At 35.7% G+C, this 24999-nt stretch overlaps 1 protein-coding gene across 1 annotated transcript in view; it reads right to left on the bottom strand.

Annotated features, from left to right (window-relative positions):
- LOC136032254 (phosphoglycerate mutase 1-like) overlaps positions 1 to 24999 on the bottom strand; it is a 33053-nt gene that overhangs the window by 7341 nt on the left and 713 nt on the right. The window contains exons 2-3 of the mRNA XM_065712492.1: positions 24255 to 24358; positions 916 to 1199 (exon numbers count right to left, since the gene is read on the bottom strand). Of these exons, the coding sequence (XP_065568564.1) occupies positions 916 to 1199; positions 24255 to 24358 (388 nt within the window). The remainder of the gene's footprint in view (positions 1 to 915; positions 1200 to 24254; positions 24359 to 24999) is intronic.

Below are 24999 nucleotides of genomic sequence, written 5' to 3'. Positions count from 1 at the left end.
ATTACACTGCACACTCAATACGCAAATGACAGAACCCTCAAATACCACATACCACAGCCTAGCACAATTGTACATACATGTATTTAAAATTTCGAAAGAAATCTTTTCCTAGCAAAAACACTACTACCGTGGTTTCGTCTACTCTCTCTTCTTTGCTCACTACAGTCAGCCCTTGCGTATCAGTTATTCTCAGTCGACTTTCTGAGATTTTTTTAAATTTCTGTATTTTACAGCATTTCCATCGTTCCATCTATGAACCTCAAAACTTCTATCGCTTCTAGCATGAATAGTTTAGCCGTTTTTTAGTGCACAAAAAAAAAAGAAAAAAAAGAACAAGTTTCTTTCATTTTGTTCTTCTGAATTTTTAACGCATATCATAATAGAACAAAATTAAACTTAAAGATTCGTTCGTAAAACGTCTCAGCCAACACAATAATAATGCCTGCTTTTTTGTCTTCGGATTCAAAAAAAAATATGGTGTTAATACATTCTACAAAAAAATAGATAATTACTTTTGATACTACCCTTATATGAGCCGTCCTAGCCGAGTGGTTAGCGCTCCGGACTTGAAATCCTACGGTAAGTGGTTTGAACCCCGGTGTTGCTGGTTATTTGGTTTGAAACGGGGGCCAATGGTGTGACTCTATAAGCTCAGCCAGAGTAGACCCAGCTCTAAATGTGTACCTGAAGAAATATGGGAGAAAAACATGGGAATCATCGGATGATTTGCCCCCCAAACACGCATTACACTCCCGCCCGAAGGCAATAAATCAGGAGATCGGTATTTGCGCAGCGCAGACCATTGATCAGCATCCGAAAACTTTTATGTTAAGTTTTATATTATTTTATTTTTTCAGTTCACTTAAAAGAAAAAACAAATGCTGTTAAATTAAATGTGAAAGTCCAAGACATTACCGTTCAATGGTCAGTTTCAAAGATTCAAATTTTGGAAATTCTTCTTTACTAGGTCCATCCTTGTATCTTGGATCATCATTTATGATTTTGTAGAATTCGCTTGATTCTTCAAGTGGTGGCGGGGGAATGTCAAAACTGCGTCTCCATATTTGCACCTGTTTCTCACCATGGATTCTAGCAGTTTCAGCTTTATTAAGACCAGTCAGGCCCCCATAGTGCCTTTCATTTAGTCGCCAAGTCTTTTCAACAGGGAGGTCGGGTTGCCCAATTTCCTCAAGAATCACCTTAACAGAGGAAGAGATACGTATTACTTATATAAAAAGAACCGGTGTTATACCTTCAGGTGTTAAAACAGAAATATTTGGCAAATTCAACTGTACTTTTAACCACAAAAACCGCTATTTTTTAATCCACAAAGGCAAAACTAAAAACTTTACACAAATAATTTCACATTTAATAAATTATTTAATTGATAATAAAAAAAAACATTTGGCTAAATCAATTGTCAAACAGTTCGTGGTAACGAACTGTAGTAAGGATTGATCCGGCTCAATAGAAACCAAAACTCTAAAAAATTGAATTTTGATATCAATAGCTACATCAAAAGAATCGCATTTTAATGCTGATTTTAAATATATAAGTTTCATCAAGTTTAGTCTTACCCATCAAAAGTTACGAGCCTGGGAAAATTTGCCTTATTTAGGAAAATAGGGGGAAACACCCCCTAAAAGTCGTAGGATCTTAACGAAAATGACACCATCAGATTCAGCGTATCAGAGAACCCTACTGTAGAAGTTTCAAGCTCCTGTCTACAAAAATGCGGAATTTTGCATTTTTTGCCAGAAGACAAATAACGGGTGCGTGTTTATTTGTTTGTTTGTTTTTTTTTTGTTTTTTTTTTTCCCAGGGGTCATCGTATCGACCAAGTGGTCCTAGAATGTCGCAAGAGGGCTCATTCTAACGGAAATGAAAAGTTCTAGTGCCCTTTTTAAGTGACCAAAAAAATTGGAGGGCATCTAGGCCCCCTCCCACGCTCATTTTTTTCCCAAAGTCAACGGATCAAAATTTTGAGATAGCCATTTTGTTCAGCATAGTCGAAAATCATAATAACTATGTATTTGGGGGTGACTTGCTCCCCCACAGCTTCTGGGGGAGGGGCTGCAAGTTACAAACTTCAACCAGTGTTTACATATAATAATGGTTATTGGGAAGTGTACAGACGTTTTCAGGGGGATTTTTTTGGTTTTTGGGGGTAGGATTGAGGGAGGGGGCTATGTGGGAGGATCTTTCCTTGGAGAAATATGCCATGGGGGAAAAAATTCAATGAAAAGGGCGCAGGACGAATCTGGTCACGTTAGAAAAAAACGTCAAATTCAGAGCTTAATATACAATGCTGGGTGTTCGGAGCCTCTCTATTATGGAGTATAATTTGAAAATAACACAACTATACGAGCGATAAAACATATATACCACAACCATAACTCAACTAACGAAAGAACTGCTAAGAGATAACACAACTATAAAGCGAAAACAGGTGAAAACTAACGGGAAAATAAACGAACTAAGAGGTGGAAGGGGCCCAGAGAAAAAACATAATCATTTTTCAATTTTGAGCCTAACTTCCGCAAAGGAGTAATAATATCAGAAGCCCCGAAATACCGAATTATTTTCTTTTCAAACAGTTCGTGGTAAAGAACTGTAGTAAGGGGCGACCCGGCTCAATAGTAAACGGAACTCTAAAAAACGGAATTTTGATGCTAAAAGATACATCAAAAGAATCGAATTTTCACGCTGATTCTAAATATATAAGTTCCAATTAATTTAGTCTTTGTCATCAAAAGTTACGAGCCTGAGAAAATTTGCCCTATTTTGGAAAAAAGGGGGAAACATCCCCTAAAAGTCATAGAATCTTAACGAAAATCACACTATCGCATTCGGCATATCAGAGAACTCTATAGCAAAAATTTCAAGCTCCTATCTAAAAAAATGTGGAATTTCATATTTTTTGCCAGAAGACAAATCACGGGTGCGTGTTTATTTGTTTGTTTGTTGTTTTTTTTCTTTTCCCCAGGGGTCATCGTATCGACCAGGTGGTCTTAGAGTGTCGCAAGAGGGCTCATTCTTACGGAAATGAAAAGTTCTAGTGCCCTTTTAAGTGATGAAAAAATTGGAGGGTAAATAGGCCCCCTCCCACGCTAATTTTTTTCCAAAAGTCAACAGATTAAAATTTTAAGATAGCCATTTTGTTCCGCATAGTCGAAAACCATAATAACTATGTCTTTGGGAATGACTTACTCCCCCACAATTCCTGGGGGAGGGGCTGCAAGTTACAAACTTTGACCAGTGTTTACATATAGTAATGGTTATTGGGAAGTGTACAGACGTTTTAGCCAAAAAAAAAAATTAATATACTAATTTCATTTCAATAATTTATGTGCGGAGAGCCAAAATCAAACATGCATTAATTCAAAAACGTTCAGAAATTAAAAAAAAAAAACTAGTTTTTTTAACTGAAAGTAAGGAGCGACATTAAAACTTAAAACGAACAGAAATTACTCCGTATATGAAATGGGTTGTCCCCTCCGCAGTCCCTCGCTCTTTACGCTAAAGTTTGACTCTTTGCCACAATTCTACTTTTTAAAACAATTAAAAACTTTAGCGTAAAGAGCGAGGGACTGCGGAGGGGACAACCCATTTCATATACGGAGTAATTTCTGTTCGTTTTAAGTTTTAATGTCGCTCCTTACTTTCAGTTAAAAAAACTAGTTTTTTTTATTTAATTTCTATAAGTGCAGATACCACTCTGTTATTTTATTTATAAGGCAAATACATAATTCGATTACAGCTCTTGGAAAAGGAGTTAGAAAACTTACATAGAGAAAGAAAGAGAGAGATAGAGAGAGAGAGAGAGAGAGGGGGAAAGAGAGGAAGGATGAGGAGATGAATCTTTTAGCCACTGAAGAAAACCCAAGCTAAGTAATATACACTGCTTAACCAGATGCCACCTCTAACATTACACAAACTCAACTGGGAATTCCTTGTCCATAAAAAAGATTGCTATTATCGATTTAATGCAGAATTTGAAGTTATTCTTACACTGTTTATTTTATTTATTTATTTATTTAGCGTTAAGCAAGCTGCTTGTTCCAATAAAATATAAAACAAGTGAACTACTAAAAAAGGAAAAAAAAAGAAGCACAAATGACGTAAATTGAAAACCAATCATAGTACTCAGTAATGACTCCCTAGAAAAATGCTATAAAGCACTCAATTGATCTAACTAAAAAAAAAAACATCGACTAGACAGTTATCTGTAAGTTACTACTACTACTACTGCTAACAACAGCTCACCACAGCACCAAGGCACCTGAGCCCAACACAGATACGCACACTCCTCCTCCATCACAATCTATTCAAAGCCTCCCTGTTAAACCCTCCCGGGAAGTTCCCATTTCTCTTAAATTTTTCTTTACGACATCCTTTCACCCAAACGGAGATGACCTGTTTTTCGTTTAGCCCTAGAAATCTGGCCGAAAACGACAATCTTTGACAACCTGTCATCTTTCATCCGTAGAACATGCACTAGCCACCTCAACATTTCTCTCATTATAGCCCTAGAAAGTGGGAGAGAACCACACTTTTCGTAAGGCCTACTGTTTGAAATACAGTCAGACGGTCGGGTACCCAAAACAATCCATAGGCAATTAATCTGGAAAACATCTAGAAAATCTTCCTCCGTTTTTTTTGGGAGCGCCCATACTTCAGAGCCATGCTTGACCACCATCATTACTATAGCTTCCAATATTTCAATCTTGGTTCGCAGACTTATCTTCCTGTTCTTCAAATTTTTTTTCCAGCTGTGCAAAAACGCCCTGGGCCATGGCTATTCTTTTAACATCTTCACCCCCCCCCAACGTCTTTACTAATAGTACTACCCAGGTAAGTGAAGCTGTCCACTTGATCAATCTTTTCGTTACCCAACGTCACTTTTTCATCTTCACTTATTCCTAGCCTTAGTGATTTAGTCTTCTTAATATTAATTTTCTAACCTTTTCTAGCACCTTTAACTTGCAAACCTCTAAGGTACATTTTGCTCACACTTTCATGTAGGATGCTTAAACCATCAGCATAATCTAAGTCCAAGAAAGTTTTACTTCCTCATTTGATTCCGTGTCCTCGCAATGCCTTTGCTGTGCTCAGATAAAGTCCATCAAAATGATCAACAAAAATACGGATACAACACAACCATGCTCAACTCCTGATATGATTAAATAAAAAACAAGTTTTTTTAAATGAAAGTAAGGAGCGACATTAAAACTTAAAACGAACAGAAATTACTCCGTATATGAAAGGGGCTTTTCCTCCTCGACACCCCGTTCCTTACGCTAAAGTTTTTTATTGTTTTAAAAAGTAGAGTTGCGAGAAAGAATCAAACTTTAGCGCAAGGAGCGGGGTGTCGAGGAGGAAAAGCCCCTTTCATATACGGAGTAATTTCTGTTCGTTTTAAGTTTTAATGTCGCTCCTTACTTTCATTTAAAAAAAACTTGTTTTTTATTTAATCATATCAGGAGTTGAGCATGGTTGTGTTGTATCCGTATTTTTGTTGATCATTTTGATGGACTTTATCTGAGCACAGCAAAGGCATTGCGAGGACACGGAATCAAATGAGGAAGTAAAACTTTCTTGGACTTTCTTGGACTTAGATTATGCTGATGGTTTAAGCATCCTACATGAAAGTGTGAGCAAAATGTACCTTAGAGGTTTGCAAGTTAAAGGTGCTAGAAAAGGTTAGAAAATTAATATTAAGAAGACTAAATCACTAAGGCTAGGAATAAGTGAAGATGAAAAAGTGACGTTGGGTAACGAAAAGATTGATCAAGTGGACAGCTTCACTTACCTGGGTAGTACTATTAGTAAAGACGTTGGGGGGGGGGGGTGAAGATGTTAAAAGAATAGCCATGGCCCAGGGCGTTTTTGCACAGCTGGAAAAAAAATTTGAAGAACAGGAAGATAAGTCTGCGAACCAAGATTGAAATATTTGAAGCTATAGTAATGACGGTGGTCAAGCATGGCTCTGAAGTATGGGCGCTCCCAAAAAAAACGGAGGAAGATTTTCTAGATGTTTTCCAGATTAATTGCCTATGGATTGTTTTGGGTACCCGACCGTCTGACTGTATTTCAAACAGTAGGCCTTACGAAAAGTGTGGTTCTCTCCCACTTTCTAGGGCTATAATGAGAGAAATGTTGAGGTGGCTAGTGCATGTTCTACGGATGAAAGATGACAGGTTGTCAAAGATTGTCCTTTTCGGCCAGATTTCTAGGGCTAAACGAAAAACAGGTCATCTCCGTTTGGGTGAAAGGATGTCGTAAAGAAAAATTTAAGAGAAATGGGAACTTCCCGGGAGGGTTTAACAGGGAGGCTTTGAATAGATTGTGATGGAGGAGGAGTGTGCGTATCTGTGTTGGGCTCAGGTGCCTTGGTGCTGTGGTGAGCTGTTGTTAGCAGTAGTAGTAGTAGTAACTTACAGATAACTGTCTAGTCGATGTTTTTTTTTTAGTTAGATCAATTGAGTGCTTTATAGCATTTTTCTAGGTAGTCATTACTGAGTACTATGATTGGTTTTCAATTATGAAATTTACGTCATTTGTGCTTCTTTTTTTTCCTTTTTTAGTAGTTCACTTGTTTTATATTTTATTGGAACAAGCAGCTTGCTTAACGCTAAATAAATAAATAAATAAAATAAACAGTGTAAGAATAACTTCAAATTCTGCATTAAATCGATAATTGCAATCTTTTTTATGGACAAGGAATTCCCAGTTGAGTTTGTGTAATGTTAGAGGTGGCATCTGGTTAAGCAGTGTATATTACTTAGCTTGGGTTTTCTTCAGTGGCTAAAAGATTCATCTCCTCATCCTTCCTCTCTTTCCCCCTCTCTCTCTCTCTCTCTCTTTCTTTCTCTATGTAAGTTTTCTAACTCCTTTTCCAAGAGCTGTAATCGAATTATGTATTTGCCTTATAAATAAAATAACAGAGTGGTATCTGCACTTATAGAAATTAAATAAAAAAAACTAGTTTTTTTAACTGAAAGTAAGGAGCGACATTAAAACTTAAAACGAACAGAAATTACTCCGTATATGAAATGGGTTGTCCCCTCCGCAGTCCCTCGCTCTTTACGCTAAAGTTTTTAATTGTTTTAAAAAGTAGAATTGTGGCAAAGAGTCAAACTTTAGCGTAAAGAGCGAGGGACTGCGGAGGGGACAACCCATTTCATATACGGAGTAATGAAAAGGGCGTTTTTCATTTAAAAAAACTTGTTTTTTTATTTAATTTCTGAAAGTTTTTTAATTAATGCATGACTGATTTTGGCTCTCTGTACATAAATTATTAAAAAGAAATTTGCATATTAATTCTTTTTTTGGCTAAATGGCTTTCTCTTAGTTTTGATCAGACGATTTTGAGAAATAAGGGGCGGGGAAGGAGGTCTTGTTGCCCTCCAATTCTTCGGTTACTTAAAAAGGCAACTAGATCTTTTATTTTTAACGAACGTTTTTATTAGTAAAAAAAAAATACGTAACTTAAGAATTAACTTACGTGACAAACTTTTATATTCTTATATTTTTGATTATATATATGAGGGGGTTGGTCCCCTCGTTAATACCTCGCTCTTCACACTAAATCTTGTTTTATCCTAATTCTTTAAGAATGACCCCTGAATCAGAAAGGCCGTAGAATAAATAGTTGAAATTATTTTAAAAAATTTTAGCATAAAGAGTGAAGTGTTTATCTCCTCCTAAATACCTCGCTTTTTATGCTAAAGTATTTTTAGAACCCCTCATATGCGTAATAATCTCTGTTCCTTTTTAAGTTTTAGTGCTTCTCCTTACTTTCAATTGAAAAAACTTTTTCATGTTTATATTTTCATTGTTTTTTTATAGTAATGCTAGAAAGTCCTGCGCCCTTTTCATTGAATTTCTCTTCCCCCATGAAATATTCCTCCAAGGAAAGATCCTCCCATATAGCCCCATCCCCTGAACCCCACACCCAAACCAAAAAAATCCCCCTGATAACGTCGGTACACTTCCCAGTAACCATTACTGCATGTAAACATTGGTCAAAGTTTGTAACTTGCAGCCCCTCCCCCAGGGACTGTGGGGGGTAAGTCATCCCCAAAGACATAGTTATTATGGTTTTCGACTATGCGGAACAAAATGGCTATATCAAAATTTTGATCCGTTGACTTTGGAAAAAAATGAGCGTGGGAGGGGGCCTAGGTGCCCTACAATTTTTTTGGTCACTTATAAGGGGCACTAGAACTTTTCATTTCCGTTAGAATGAGCCCTCTTGCAATACTCTATGACCTCTTGATCGATACGATGGCCCCTGGGGAAAAAAACAAAAAAAAACAAACAAATAAACACGCACCCGTGATTTATCTTCTGGCAAAAAGTACAAAATTCCACATTTTTGTAGATTGGACCTTGAAATTTTTTCTATAGGGTTCTCTGATACGCTGAATGCGATGGTGTAATTTTCGTTAAGATCCTATGACTTTTAGGGGGTGTTACCCCCTATTTTCCAAAATAAGGCAAATTTTCTCAGGCTCGTAACTTTTGATGACAATAACTAAACTTGATGAAACTTATATATTTGAAATCAGCATAAAAATCCGATTCTTTTGATATATCTTTTAGCATCGAAATTCCGTTTTTTAGAGTTTCGTTTACTATTGAGCCGGGTCGCTCCTTACTACAGTTCGTTACCACGAACTGTTTGATACACAACCATCAACTAGCCTCATTTCCTAACGTAACCACAGCAATGTTATTTTGTACACATCACTTTAAAATGTATTTGTCTGGTATACCATTCAAGGATAAGACGTTCGCTAAAGCTCATCAGGTAAATAAAACACTTGCTCATTATCTATAAAACTGAGGACTAAAAGTGTTTGAAGACTCTGAAATTCTTAATTATTAATCTCAGAGCCAAAAATTTGGTCGACACATCTTCTACCCTTCCTAAAACTGCACCCTTCTTCTCTTAAAACTTTGTCTACAGCACACATCATCATACTAAGTAATTTGCTACCCACATAAGCCAGGTTAATGCCTCTATAATTACCACACTCACTCTTTTCACCGTTTCTTATACACAAGTTGAATTCAGTTTTCTCTGAAATTAAATAAAAATAAGTTTTCTTTTTAACTGAAAGTAAGGAGTGACATTAAAACTTAAAACGAACAGAAATTACTTCGTATATGAAATGGGCTGCTTCCTCATCATGGCCTCGCTCTTTGCGCTAAAGTTTGACTCTTTCTCTCAACTCTTCTTTTTAAAACAGTAAAAACTTTGGCGTAAAGAGCGGGGCGTTGATGAGGGAGCACCCCCTTTCATATACGAAGTAATTTCTGTTCGTTTTAAGGTTTAATGTCGCTCCTTACTTTCAGTTAAAAAAACTTGTTTTTTATTATTTAATTTCTGAACGTTTTTGAATCAATGCATGTTTTAATTTTGGCTCTCCGCAGAGGAATAATTAAAACAAAATTTGCATATTTTTTTTTTTTGGCTAAATGGCTTTCTCATAGTTTTGAGAAAAAAAACGGGGAGGAAGCCTAGTTGCCCTCCGATTTTTTGGTTACTTAAAAAGGCAACTAGAACTTTTAATTTTTTACGAATGTTTTTATTAGTAAAAGATATACGTAACTTATAACTTAGCCTACGTAACGAACTTTTGTATTCTCATGTTTTTATTACATATATGAGGGGGTTCACCCCTAGTTAGTACCTCGCTCTTACCACTAAAGCTTAAATTTTGTCCCAATTCATTAAGAATGACCCCTGAATCACAAAACCCGTAGAGTAAATAGTTGAAATTACTAAAAAATACTTTAACATAAAGAGCGAGGTATTAGGAGCAAATGAGCCCCTCATATGCGTAATAATTTCTGTTCGTTTTAAGTTTTAATGCTGCTCCTTACCTCCAACTGAAAAAAACTTTTTCATATTTATTTTTTCATTTTTTTTTTAAATAATGCTAGAAAATCCTGCGCTCCCTTCATGTAAATTTTCTTCCCTCATGACAAATTCCTCGACGGAAAGTTCCCCCAACGTATCCCCCTCTTCTCACCCCCCCCCCCCCCCAACCAAAAAATCCCCCTGAAAACGTCTTTACACTTCCCAATAACCATTACTATATGTAAGCACTGGTCAAAGTTTGTAACTTGTAGCCCCTCCCACGGGGACTGTGGGGGAATAAGTCGTCCCCAAATACAGAGTTATAAGGTTTTTCGACTACACTGAATAAAATAGCTATCTCAGAATTTTGATCCGTTTACTTTGAGAAAATAATTAGCGTGGGAGGGGGCCTAGGTGCCTTCCGATTTTTTTGGTCACTTAAAAAGGGAACTAGAACTTTTCATTTCGGTTAGAATGAGCCTCTCGCAACATTCTAGGACCACAGGGTCGATACGATCACCTCTTGAAAAAAACAACAACAAAAAACAACCCAAACCAATAAAAACGCATCCGTGATCTACCTTCTGGCAAAAAATACAAAATTCCACATTTTTGTAGATAGGAGTTTGAAACTCCTACAATAGGGTTATCTGATACGCTGAATCTAATGGTGTGATTTTCGTTAAGATTCTATGACTTTTAGGGGGTTGTTTTCCCCTATTTTCTAAAATAAGGCAAATTTTCTCAGGCTCGTAACTTATGATGGACAAGACTAAATTTGATGAAACTTATATATTTAAAATCAGCATTAAAATGTGATTCTTTTGATGTAGCTATTGGTATAAAAATTCCATTTTTTAGAGTTTTGGTTACAATTGAGCCGGGTAGCTCCTTACTACAGTTCGTTACCACGAACTGTTTGATTTCTAGGTATTTCCCTATTTTAAAAATCATATTCATAATCTTCAGAACTTATTTCTAACCTTATAAGCACCCGATTTAAGAAACTCATTTCCCACACTATCAGCACCTCAGGCCTTAATAAAATTAAACATTTGAGTACGGTCACTAATTCTTTCTTGCAAAACAAATCTTCCTTCCCATCCAAAGTGCCACAAACTTTTCATTCTCCTCTATGTCTTTTAATGTAAATCTATCCCAGTTTAGCACATTCTCAAAAGGCTATGTCCATCTCTCTTTAACCCTTTCCTTATTACTAACTGTGAACCAGTTCATATCTTTAACTGGGACAAGTGCAGATTGCCAATTTCCTCTCTATTTATTAACATGCCAGTACAATATTTTAACGCTTTAATGCTATAAGTTCATATTTTAACACTTTCTCCACTTTCTTTACATTCCTTCTATTTCCATATGATCCATCACTCAGATAGTTTTAGTGCAAGCCCCTCCCCTTCTCTATTAAACATAAAGTATTTTCATTAATATTCCTAGCTGCGTTCCTAACTTTATTCGCAAAGAAACCCTCAGCAAATTCACAAATTATTTTCCTAAAATTATTCTATCCATCTTCTACGTTGTTAAATTTTAAACTCTCGAGTTTCTGAAAGTTTCGAGCTGTTCCTGAAAAGTGTTTCTCATATTTCTCATCCTGGATTCCACCAACGTCATATATTTCCAGAATGTAGTTACCCTTCCTAAATTTCAGCTTTAAATTAACCCTAGACACTACTAGACGGTGATGTTTACTTTTAACATCAAAAACAGCACTCCTAAACACCCTAGTATCTTGTATTGATCCTGCCGGACATCGGTTTACACTAACATAATCAATAGGGATAGCTGTCTTACAATCACTTGAATACTATGTTAACTTATGGGCCATTTTATGACCAAATACTGCATTGGTTATGACCAAATTGTTATACCTACAAAATTGCAGCAGTCTGTAGCCATTACTGTTTTCTTTTCCTACACCAAATTTACCTAGGCTACGATACCGTCTATCCCTCTTTCTACCGATCTGGGCGTTAAAACATCCAAATAAAACACCATATTTCTTCATGGAACATATCTATTTGTTCTTGTAGCTGCAAGTAAAATCCATCCGAGTCACTACTATCTCCGTCAGTCGATTCTACAAGGGCATATACTACTATGACTGATACCCAGCAATTTTTAGTCACAAAATGAGCAACTAGCATTGTATTTTTAAAAAAAAACACTTTTTTTTATTTAACTACAAGTACCAAGTACTCAGAGAAATATTAACTTAAGTACAAGTATTAAGTACTTCTTTAAAAATCTACTTAAGTAATAAGTACTTTTGAAAAAGTAATTCAGTACTTAAGTACTCAAGTCTTTCGATTTTACTTCAGTATTTAAGTACTCAAGTACTCATGTTTTGTTTACAGTAAATAACACGCAAAACACTTCTTTAATATCCATTTCATTTCCAAGTTGACAAGATAAGCAGGATTCTGACGAGAAATCGACCACTTTTCAGAACAAGAGCTAAGAGCTCATATGGCACTTGTGACGAGGCGAGAAGAGCTAAGAGCCAAGAGATCATATGGTACGAGCTCTAACAAAATTCTATGAATCAATAGATTGATTTAAAAAGGAAAATAAGAGGCTTAATGCCGGTCAGGATTTAAAATAAGAGCTCTGAATCACGATGTCCTTCTAAACATCAAAATTCATTAAGATCCAATCACCCACTTGTAAGTTATAAATATCTAATTTTTTCTAATTTTTCCTCTCCCTTTAGCCCCCAGATGGTCGAATCTGGGAAAACGACTTTATCAAGTCAAATTGTGCAGCTCCCTGACACGCCTACCAATTTTAATCGTCCTAGCACGTCCAGAAGCACCAAACTCGCAAATCACTGAACCCCTCCCCCCAACTCCCCCAAAGAGAACGAATCCAGTACGATTCTGTCAATCACGTATCAAGGACATTTGTTTATTCTATCCACCAAGCTTCATCCCAATTCCTCCACTCCAAGTGTTTTTCCAAGATTAACCCTCCACCCCCCCCCAATGTCAAAAGATCTGGTCGGGATTTGAAATAAGAGCTCTGAGACATGAATTCCTTCTAAAAATTAAATTTCATTAAGATCCGATCATCTATTCGTAAGATAAAAATACCCCAATTTTCACGTTTTCCAAGAATTCCGGTTTCCCCTCCAACTCCCCCAAATGTCACTGGATCTGGTCGGAATTTAAAATTAGAACTTTAAAGCAAAAGATCCTTCTAAATATCAAATTTCATTAAGATCTGGTCACCCTTTCGTAAGTTACAAATACCTCAATTTTCAAAATTACCCCCCCCCCCCCAATTCCACCAAAGAGAGCAGATCCGGTCCGGTTATGCCAGTCACGTATCTTAGACAGGTTTCTATTCTTCCAATCCAGTTTCATCCTGATCTCACCGCTTTAAGTATTTTCTAAGATTTCCGGTCCCCCAACAGCCCCCCCCAATTACGCTTGAACCGGTTGAGATTTAACATAAGAGATCTGAGTTACGCGGTCCTTCTAAATATGAAGTTTCATGAAGATCCGATCACTCCTTCGTAAGTTAAAAATACGTCATTTTTTCTTATTTTTCAGAATTACCCCCCCCCCCAATAGAGCGGATCCGTTCCAATTATGTAAATCACGTATGTAAGACTTCTGCTTATTTTTCCCACCAAGTTTCATCCCGATCCCTCCAATCTAAGCGTTTTCCATGATTTTAGATTCCCCCACCCCAAACTTCCCCCAATGTCACCAGATCCGGTCAGGATTTAAAATAAGTGCTTTGAGACATGATATCCTTCCTAATATCAAATTTCATTGAGATCCGATAACCCGTTCGTAAGTTAAAAATACCTCATTTTTTCAAATTTTTTCAGAATTAACCCCTCCCCCAACTACCCCAAAGAGAGCGGATCCGTTCCGGTTATGTCAATCATGTATCTAGGACTTGTGCTTATTTTTCCCACCAAGTTTCATCCCGATCCCTCCACTCTAAGTGTTTTCCAAGTTTTAGGTTTCCCCCTCCCAACTCCCCCTCAATGTTACCAGATCCGGTCGGGTTTAAAATAAGAGCTTTGAGACACGATATCCTTCTAAATATCAAATTTCATTGAGATCCGATCACCCGTTCGTAAGTTAAAAATACCTCATTTTTTCTAATTTTTCAGAATTACAAAACTACCCCAAAGAGAGCGGATCTGTTCCGATTATGTCAATCATGTATCTGGGACTTGTGCTTATTTTTCCCATCAACTTTCATCCCGATCCCTCCACTCTAAGTGTTTTCCAAGATTTTAGGTTTCCCCCTCCAACTCCCCCCAATGTCATCAGATCCGGTCAGGATTTAAAATAAGAGCTCTGAGACACAATATAATTCCAAACATCAAATTTCATTAAGATCCCATCACCCGCTCATAAGTTAAAAAATACTTCATTTTTTCTATTTTTTCCGAATTAACCGGCCCCCCACTCCCCCCAGATGGTCAAATCGGGAAAACGACTATTTCTAATTTAATCTGGTCCGGTCCCTGATACGCTTGCCAAATTTCATCGTCCTAGCTTACGTGGAAGTCCCTAAAGTAGCAAAACCGGGACCGACAGACAGACCGACAGAATTTTCGATTGTTATATGTCACTTGGTTAATACCAAGTGCCATAAAAACCGACAGCTTTCTTAAAAAAAATCAACTGGCTTCACGAAAAATCGAATTTTTCTTCAGTTAAGATATAAAAAGAAAAGAATTTACAAAGAACATTCACAGCTTCATCATAACTTAACGTAATTTCTTACTTGCTCCTTACAACAGCAGAAGCTTTTCAAACATACCATCTCCGAGCATGTTTCTTTTTGGAGTAAAAAATTCCACCATCTACCGAAAAAAGTCGTTCTGCAGGTACGAACGAAGGAATGATACAGTTGTACTTCCTGACAACTTTCATTACCCTTGGGTACTTGGGTAGTTGTTCAGCAATTCTGTCATAAGTGTGTGAGCCCTTGAATCGGGAACAAGCAAGGGGATAAGACTTTCTATTTCAAATCCTTGTTGAGCAAGTGTGCAGTCATTCCCAAGTAGTTTTTGTTTTGGCATAAGGTGCAAGACCAATTATCAGATTTTTGAACGACGGCTTCTCAACAGTGCACAGGGGTCGCATTTCACCCACAGTATAGTCCAGTACCAAAGAATTTACTTTTGACTGTATCAGTTTCAACGGTCTTGCAGCAAAGAAATCTCCCTTAACATAACGCGTCGGCCCTGCGTTATGCCGGTATAATTTTTCTCTGCCATGAAGAAAGTACTTGAGTACTTAAGTACCCTTAAGTATTTCTGGTTTTACTAAAGTATTTCCCCACACTGGTTTTAACGTTGTAACATTCATATTCTTTAAACCATTGAAGATATTTTGGCCTCTCGAAAAGCAATGGTCCCAGAACCAGTGCAGAACGGGACTAACACATCTTCTCAAGTCTACACAGAAGCAATTAAGCTGCCTTGGAACCAGACAGCAAGAAGTCCATCGGACCTTCAGCTGAATAGAGGCTTTGTATAATCTATTGCCCATCTTGGTCAAAACACGGTCTTAGCAAATGGCGATGCTCTTCTATCAATAAGAGTCAAAATCTTTCAAAAACAATCTCAAGCATAAATCTGCCTAGAAGTTAAGCTACTACGGGAGGCAACCCATAAGTAGATAAATTAGCTAGGAAGCAGTTTTTCATTATAAAAACACCCACTAGATCAAACCAGAAAAATTATCCATTAATCAGAATCCAGCGCAAATGCTGTGTCTATAAACAATTGAATACTTTTCCATTTTCTTTTTTTTTTTGGGGGGGGATGCTGTTTCAGGTCGAAATTTCAAAAAAGTACAAGTGAGTTGAACAAATATAACTAACACTAAATAAAAACCTTGAATTAATATCATTAAAATTCTAATGATAGATCTGAGAGTTGAATTTTTTCGGACCCCTTTTCAAAGTTAAAAAGCGATAATTAGTAACCCTTGCAACATCACAGCAAATCATGTGATGCACAGACTCACTCCATAAAAGGGCAGCACTAGAAACAAAGAAGAAAATCAAACTCATAACATCGACGGCAATAGAGAACACCACAGTTGAATGAATTTATGAATAAAGAGTTCAGATCACACCGTTGACATATGAAACCACTGACTATTTCTTAGAAGACATCCATCACCAACGGCTGGGACTGTTAAGCATATTTTCATGTCATCTGCGAACATCTTAATGGTAGAACACTGCATAAAACAGGGTAAATTGTTGAAAAAAAACAAGACGAAATAAAATTTTGCCGAAGTTTCTTCGGATCTTTACTGTTACATGTATAGCACTATTTTGAATGTATTTTTAGCCGTTTACTTGTAGCAGGACCAAAAACAGAGGCATTTTTAAATTTCTAATTTTATGCTATTTGTTTACGGTTAAAGTTGCGTTTGTGATAATTTACCCCCATAACAACTTTTACCATGAAAATATGCCCCCCCCCGATAGAAATACTTTTACCCTAATAATATATTAGTTGGTTATTCTTTCCATTGTTTTAATAGTTGTAAAACCGGTTACCCTATCCAGACTACATATGCAGTGCTATACATTTAATGGAAAACACCCGTTTCTTCTTGGTCTGCCCAACCCAAAACAGCGGACAAAAAGTAGCCACAGTAGCCACGTAGACAAGAACAGGATTTCGGGACCAAGTGTCTCCTAAAATCTAATGAGTTCCCTGTAGTTGACGTGTAATTCCTCTCTTCTGAGGATTTCACATCTCACAGATATAAATGCCTTGGCATGTATCTGTGCCAAGAGAACAGCATTTCTGCGAAAACTCTAGTAAGGTGTTCCAAATATAAACTTCAAAGCGGATGTGCACAAAATAAGCAGCTCGGCAAAATACCAAAACCATAAAATAGCATATCAGCGTTCAGCGGCATGACCAATTGCAGATTGTGTATTTAATCCATAAGCACAAATTTTATTATTAATTCAATACAAGAACTATGAAAACTAATAACAAAGACAGGATCTATTCATGATTTGTTGTTTTACCTAAGCTTATCAAAGATGTATAGACTTGAAAAAAACAACAATAAATTTAAATTCTGTTAAAAAAAAACTGAAGTTTTTTTTTCATCCAAATCTTGGGAGACCCCATAAATAATAGTTTTATGAAAAAGAAGAAACAGTTCTTTTTTTTAAGGGAAGATTTTCAAAAAGCTGTCTGCAAGTATTACACAAATTAAAATTCAAACAATGTACACTGGGATGATATTACATCATATACAAATGGACAATTGTATAATCTTGCCAAACATTGCACAAAAGGTCAAAGTTTTTAAAAATAGAAATCCATAAAAACCAGTTTTGGGTGAATAAATTTCATCATTTGTACACACAAGACCTACTTTTGGAGTTGTCTAACTCTATAGAAAACATGAAATAGAAAACACAATCTACATGCTTGTGCCTGTGAATAATAATCATATGTGCTGCACTGCAACTGTGGCCCATTAGTCCAAAAGTCTTGGCTTCACTTTTCACAAAATTTCAACATGTGCAAGATCAAATCTTAATCCTTTAATGTTAATGTCCCTAATTCCAATATACTGTACATTTCCCTATGTTATGCAGCGTTAAAAATGTTTTGAGATAAACTGTACCAGCTTTCCGAGGAAAATTGTAGCATAAGGGACTAGTTTCCACCATCTGAACGTTATGTAAAAAATTTGCCACTCGCATCACTAACAATCACCGGCAAATATGTGTTCAATTAATTTCGCAGAGAATTAAGGAAGAGTTATTTGGCAAGCTCAAAAAATACAAACTCACGTCAGTAACAACTCCCAAGATCTATCAAGGAATACCTTTTTTATGTTGAAAAAAAAAGTCAAGATTTCGCTAATAATTGCTTACTCTCTTCTTTGGCAAGTTTGCCAAAGAAAAGATATACGACAGCTGTAGACAAACGTTGCGAATTTCAGCCTAGTCAGGACTCGGAAAGGCCTGCAGATAATGGGCAAAGGAGGGTATAAAAACACTTCACATCAAAACAAAGGATAACAAATAATTAACTACAAAATTGTAAATTTTTGAAAAGCTGACGAACTTGATGACTGGTAAAAAAAAATCTGGAATAAAAAAGAGCTAGAATTTCAAGCTAATTTTCGACTTTATTGCTCTTATCAATTTATTGCTTTGTATTTGACACATTAATGCCTAATTCACACAGAGCGCGAATATTGCTTCGCAAAGCAAAAATTGCGTCGCCGAGCCACAAATAGGCCTTCCAAGGCGAAAAAAAATCGCTTTAACTTTAAGTTGAAAAAAAATTGCGTAGCTAGGCGATATTATTAAGAGAGAAAATAGAGAAAATATGGACGCGGAAAAGTTACTTTACTTTTGAAATGAACAGCCTAGCTTGCAAGCCCTGTTTCCAAGATCAATTCCTTCATCGTTTTCATTATAATGTTTATGTTGAGTCACCTTATTCAAAGTTTACCTAATAAATAATTTCAAATTGATTGCTTGAATTAGCCTACTGTTTTGAAGTAGACAAGCCCCCCCCAATCTTGTCCTTATTATAATATTTTGCTCTAATGTTTATGTTTAGGTCAGTTTCTACAATCTTTACTTTTGAAATTAATAGCCTAGCTCCCAAGCCCTTTTTCCAAAGTTCAATTCCTCCGTATTGTTATTATTATAATGTTTATGTTTAGTCATCTTATTAAAAGCTAACCTAATAAAAGATATCAAATTGATTGGTTGAATTAGCCTACTTCTGTGAGTAGTGTGTTTCTACTTCTGTGTGTTTTTTTTTTTTTTTGTCATAAAGCTGTTTAAAGAGCTTACCAAGAAATCAAAATTAGTAAAATCAATAATACTTTTATTTTTTTTTTATATTCGGTTTCAAACTACACACAGAAATGGAAGGGACTTAGGGACACTTTCATAAGAGAAGTCAAGCTTCTTTTTTTTTTTAAGAATTAACGACGGTTCTTGACTACTATGGTCCCTGCGTCGGCCCTGCAGAGCATTCCTGCAGCGTGATTCGATCTCTGGGTCCGTATTACCAAGCTAAGGTCAAATCCACTGCGCCACCACAGGACGCGGTAACTAAAGTCAAGCTTCAAAAGCTATCAAAAGTGAATTCAAAGGTGGTTCCAAATCATGGCATTTATTCTAACTCCAGTGTTTATATTGATCAAGTGTTATATCCAGTGTTTATATTAACCTGTTGTAGCACAGTGGATCGATGTTCTTCCTTGGGAATATGGGGCCCAGGGTTCGATCCCCGCCGCAGCAAGGTTGGGCGACAAGCTTACTACTTGTCCCTGTAAAAAAACACCCAGCAACTGAACCGTCGATTCGACGCCCCATGCGCCAGCAATGGCTCTGGAGGATCTTTATCCTTTTTATCCCAGTGTTTATATTTAGCAAGCCTACTTCTTTCAATTTTTTTTTGTCTAAAGCTGTTAAAGATCTTACAAATAAATCAAAATCAGTAAAAACAATAATACTGTAATGCTTGTTTTTTTTTCAGTTTCAAACTGCAAACAAAAATAGAAGGGTCTGAGGGACAATGAGGGATGCCAAGCTTCAAAAACTGTCAAAAAGTATAGTCAAAGGCGGATAGAAAATTCCTGGGCTTGGTTCCACATCAAGACCTCTATACTGCCATATGTAGACTGTGGAGACCCTTCCACAACTTTAGAAAGTTTTTCCCAAGCAAAGCACAAGTCTTCATCAGAGATCAAAGAAGATGAAATAACAAGACAACTTATTTGTCATTGAGGATGAAGAAGCAGCCCACGAGCCAAGTGAAAGTGACAATACTCTTAAGAGAGAAAAAAAAAGACTAGTGCATTTGAAAGTGAAATTATGGAAAGACTGGACAATGTGCTTCAAATTGTGAATGCACCAGACATTTTTCAAAAAGTATGCATGAGCCAATGAAAAGGTTGAGTGACCAGAAAAAAGATCTGGTGAAGATAAAGATGCAAGAACTTATGTATAACAAAGAATTTGGAGAAACATAAGTTTATTTTTAATAAACAAGTACATTTATCAGACTGATTGTATACAACTAATTCTTTCTTCCTGTATTTGTCACGTGATCATTCTGCCAGGGAACAGAGCCCTTTGAACTATTTAAATAGCATTTTAACAGCTCCCTAGCTTTGACAGAAGCATCTGAAGATATGTTGCCATTTTGTCTATTAAAGGGGTTGAGATTTTCTGTACTAACAATATGTCGCCAATCCCCTAGCTGAAATGTTCCATTTCCATCCTCTGTATCTGCAAATGCTTTCGGGCAGTGCCGATTCTGACCATCATATGGTGCAGACGACATTGAAAAATTAGAGAGACATACTGTACTCTTAATAATTCTCTTAGCTGTTTCAACCTTGCAATAAATTTCAGTTCTAAAAATCCTCCTTCTTGGCACAAAAGAAATTCCAAGGACATTTTCAATGGTTCTTCTCGCTCTTCTTAGCCTGTACTTAAAAATCTTTTTTTTTGGTCATCAATTGCTGTCCAGGAAAATTTCTCATTATATTAGTTTGAAAAGGGAAAGCCTCATCTGCTAAAATAACATGAGGAAATTTAATACTGATTTGAAGTAAGTTTGAATCCGGGGGGAATGGGAAATATCCTTTCTGCACAGCTCTTCCAAATAAAGAGCGTCCAAATACACCACCAACTCTATTTCTTCCTTTGGACCCAACATCAACCACAATAAACTTATAGTCAGGATCGCACATAACCATTAAATTCAAACTGAAGTGTTTCTTATGGCAACAGTATTCTGATCCAGTGTTTGGTGGGCACTGAATTTTTACATGCTTTCCATCCAAAGCACCAATACAGCTTGGAAAGTTCTATTTTTCACAGAACCCTTTGGAAGATTGCTTCAAAAGATCCAGAGTAGGACTGGGAAAGTAATAAGGCTTGATGGCATAATATATTGCTTTGCAAAAGTCTGAAATAATCGAAGTAAATAAAGATCTGTCAATTCTGTAATGAAATGAAAGAGACCTTTTGCTTTATCCTGTAGCTAGATATTTCAAAGTTACTTCCAAACGTTTTTCTGTTAAAATTGGCTGTCTCCAGTTTGTTTTCTTTTATTTTTGTATGAGGTTTGATGAGATTATGGATCATTCTAAACTGATCAGGATACATCCTGAAGTAATCAAAATAAAAAAAAACAGGGTATTCTTTCTCAAGTTCTATGATAAGCAAATTACCGATCGCGGCCGAAAAATAGGTCTCACCCACAGTTTTTTCTTTTTTCGTTTGTTTTCAAGAGAAAGTAAAGTAATGGTACAAGCAGAAGCAAGAAGTAATCCCATTGTTTTCTTCATCTCTTGAAGTGAAAAAAATTACCTTCAGTGCCAATTGTCAAGATATTTTTGCTATGCGTCACGAACAAACCATGAAATTCTTTTTGACAAAATGGAAAATGCACGCATAAGAGGGATAGGATTAGAAATTAGTGAAAACATACCTGTGTGGACGTAAAATTGCTGAAAATGTCAATGGAAAACTGTCTAATTTAAAAGACCTTAATGATACTGTTGTCCCTCAAGGTCATTAGGCCCGCTTTTATTTCTGATTTATATTAATTATCTTTTGCAAAGTTTGCAGGTGAATATTAGTCTTACAATTCTATTTGCAGATGGCACAGCCAGCCGTGCAAAAAATGGGGTAGCAAAGTAGCAAGGCTACTTGGCAGTTTTCATGGCCTAGTAAAAATTGTTGGTAGATTTTGTCTAAAAATACCAGAGCTTCCACTATCCCCGAATTTCCGGAGATTTCCCAAAAAATCCGTCTTCTCGAAAAAAAATCAGTTCCCCAAAAATCCCCCTTCGTTCAGGGTTGACACCTCTAGTGATTTATCACAAGAAACAATCAACCCCTAGTAACCATCACTTTCAGTTAACTTGACATAGTTTTTCAATTTCCAAAGTCTTTGTCTCAATTATTTACAATACACCAAAAACCAGACATAGATTATTGAATTACTGACCTTTCATCCCATGCTAGTAAAAGCATAAAGTTTATAAGACTATACCATTTCACCAAAGATTCTCCTGTGACTCGTGGTAAAGAATTTCATTGGAATATGTTTATTTTCAGTGTAATTCTGAGAATCGAAGCTAAAAGGGTTATTCTAGAAAGCTGGACCGTGAGTTTAAATTATGTTTTCTTTTACTATAGTGTTTGATTTTCAAAGGTGTGAAAATATAAGAGAGCTACATTGAAAGATGATTCTAAAATGAAAAAGGGGAAATCATGGTACCTATGCAGAGACGGAATTGCTTAGAGGGTACCTATGTAGAGAGTTTCGAATTGAGAGAAAAGTTGATTAAAACGGAAACTACCCAAAAACATGATTCATCAAAAATTGTATATTATAGCCGAAATGAAAAAATTCAGTTTTTATTTCCAGATCATTGTCTTGTAGAATTTTATATCATTTTCCAACTAAAAAAAAAGAAGCTAGTTTTCATTTCTTACTCTGCTACCTGATATGTGTATTTGAAGATTGATCAAATATTTTGTGGTAATGAATTGTAAGGAATTCGGCCCAACAGGAGCCAAAACTCTAGAAAAGAGCAACTACAAAACAAAAAAGAGCTGTTTTTGTTTTGATATTATTATTTTTTTTACCAGGCAATGTATCTCTTCTGAAATATTTCTTCTCGCCAGATGTATGTATCTCTTCTCATGCTCCTGCTTTTTAAAATTTGTTCAAACTAAAAGCTCATAGAGTTTCAATGTTGTTATGGTGAAAATTTACTTTTAAGTTGTTGTTATCCTTTGTCCTTGTGAACAAGTTTTTACTTACTCCACTTCTCAAAGCAAAACTGTCAAAACACAAGTTGTGCTGCTAAAGTGTTTGCAGCATTTGGAATTCTGCTACTGGCAGCTTTGGAACTTTTTGCACACCTGGACAGAGCTATATCTGTTAGAACAAGGGATTCATCTACATTAATTGATAATTTGACTATAACTGAAACTTCAGTTAATCCATGGTTTGTTTCTAATAATCTATTACCAAACTTTACTAAAACTTTGGTCATTCAAAACACATCACTCAATTGATTTCTAGTCAGGAGCATCAGGTTGGTGAGAATAAAATTTGTAGGGTTCACACATATTGTTATTTAGGAGTTTTTCTTGATCCATTGTTGTCTTTCTGTAACCACATTGGTCAATTAAGGGGTTAAACTTGCTCAAAATATTGGGTTGATGTACTGTGTGAAATGTATTTTTTTTTCCATATTAAAAATAATTTATCTCTCTTTAATTGCTTTGTATTTGAATTATTGCTCAATTGTTTATCTTAATACCTTTTGGACACATTAAAAACAATTACAGGTACTACAAAATTGGGCAGTAAGAAAACTTGGAAATTTTTTATATCAATCATCAAAACTTGAAAATACATCTGAAACAATAACAATGTTGTTTTTCTTAAATTCATCAGATTTAAAACACATTCTTTATGGCACTTTCAAATTCAAAATCCTAATAATTAATTGTTCAGTTTTGCCCCCCCTCATTTGGCCTGTTGGTGGTAGGAATTACAAATTTGCAATGAATTATTTGCAAATTGTGAAAATATAAAACTCAAAAACAAAAGCTTGACTCAATTAAATCATAATAACAATCTGAATTGGGAATGCTCAACAAACTTGAACCTACAAAAACAATCATCAATTATTTTAACCCAGATCACATGAGTGACCAGAATTACTTTGAAAAGGCTCAGTAACATCCTCTATATATGCAAGATATCATATCTTTAAAGACATGTGCTAAAACAAGTTACAGTACATGTGCCACTACCCTGAGAAAATTCTGCAAAACAACATATTTTAGGTGATGCAAACTTTGCTGTTGAGGTAATTGCTTAAAATATAGTAAGGCAAATTATTGTTCTAGATAAAGGTTTCTATCTAAGGTACCAGTAAAGAAGTTGTCAAACCTTTGCTCATTTCAATAAAAATGAAACCAACTAATTGCAATTCATTTTACCAAGGCAAGAAAAAAAAATCTGAGCACAATGCAATCCAGAAAATTTTTTTTTTTACCAAAAATATACTTTGTCAACTTTACAATACCTTCCCCCATATATTCTCCAATAGTTTACCCATATAAACTAGATTTTTAAAGTAGAAAATTATAGTTTTTGAGGTTTTTTGTCATTAAAGGAAAATTTATTTTCAAATTCAGCAAGCACAAGTTCATCTGCAGTAATTAGGGTGTTTAATGACATGAGACTTAAACAAGGACAGATAGTTTCAACCCCCTCCCTCCCAAAAGTGTACCCTTATTCAAAGATAAGGAAAATAGAAGATAATTTGGAGAAGTTTCTTACTTTCAAGGTATGTTGGGCTCTAGTCAGAACTGATGTATGAGCAACATCAAACTTGTAGCCATTTTGCTTCAATGCCTTACCAGCTGCATGGGCCTCCTGAATACCTAAAACATTGAATTAAAATATAAGGTCTTCCATGAAATTGTTTGCATTTCAATTTTATTTATGGTTGAACAACAACTATTCAGACTGGAAAAAATACTTCTGATGTTTCAAAGATCATTATAACCTTTTCAAAATTTATCTTTGTATAAAATGCATAATTCCTTTCTTAAACTCATACAAACTAGAAATAGTTTAAGGGGAGCAGCATTCAAGGTCCCCAATATGGGAATGCAAGGAATAGACCCTCTTCCCCACAAAATGAAGAACATAAAACAACAAATCTCATAATATTATCAAAATATAATGCACATCTATCAGGATCATTTTTCTTTATTCTACATCTCCCTAAAAAACAATATACCAGGATGCATGTTCTTGTTGAAACAAATTTATTCAGCACTCCAGGGTCATTTTAAATGGAGGATTTTCAGATCCATATATATATATATATATATATATAATATATATATATATATATATATACATAACTCCAAAAAAAAATAAACTTCTCAGGAGGATAGTCTTAACAACCTCTTGGGAAGATATTTTCAACAACCTATATCTACACCTTCTCTCTCCAGAGGTCACTAACTTTTGATGACCTTTAATAATCTTTGCTATAAAAGCAAAATCTTGCAAA

The sequence above is a fragment of the Artemia franciscana genome, chromosome 10, assembly GCF_032884065.1.
Source record: "Artemia franciscana chromosome 10, ASM3288406v1, whole genome shotgun sequence".
NCBI lineage: Eukaryota > Metazoa > Arthropoda > Branchiopoda > Anostraca > Artemiidae > Artemia > Artemia franciscana.
This window is presented reverse-complemented; position numbering and strand designations above follow the sequence as displayed.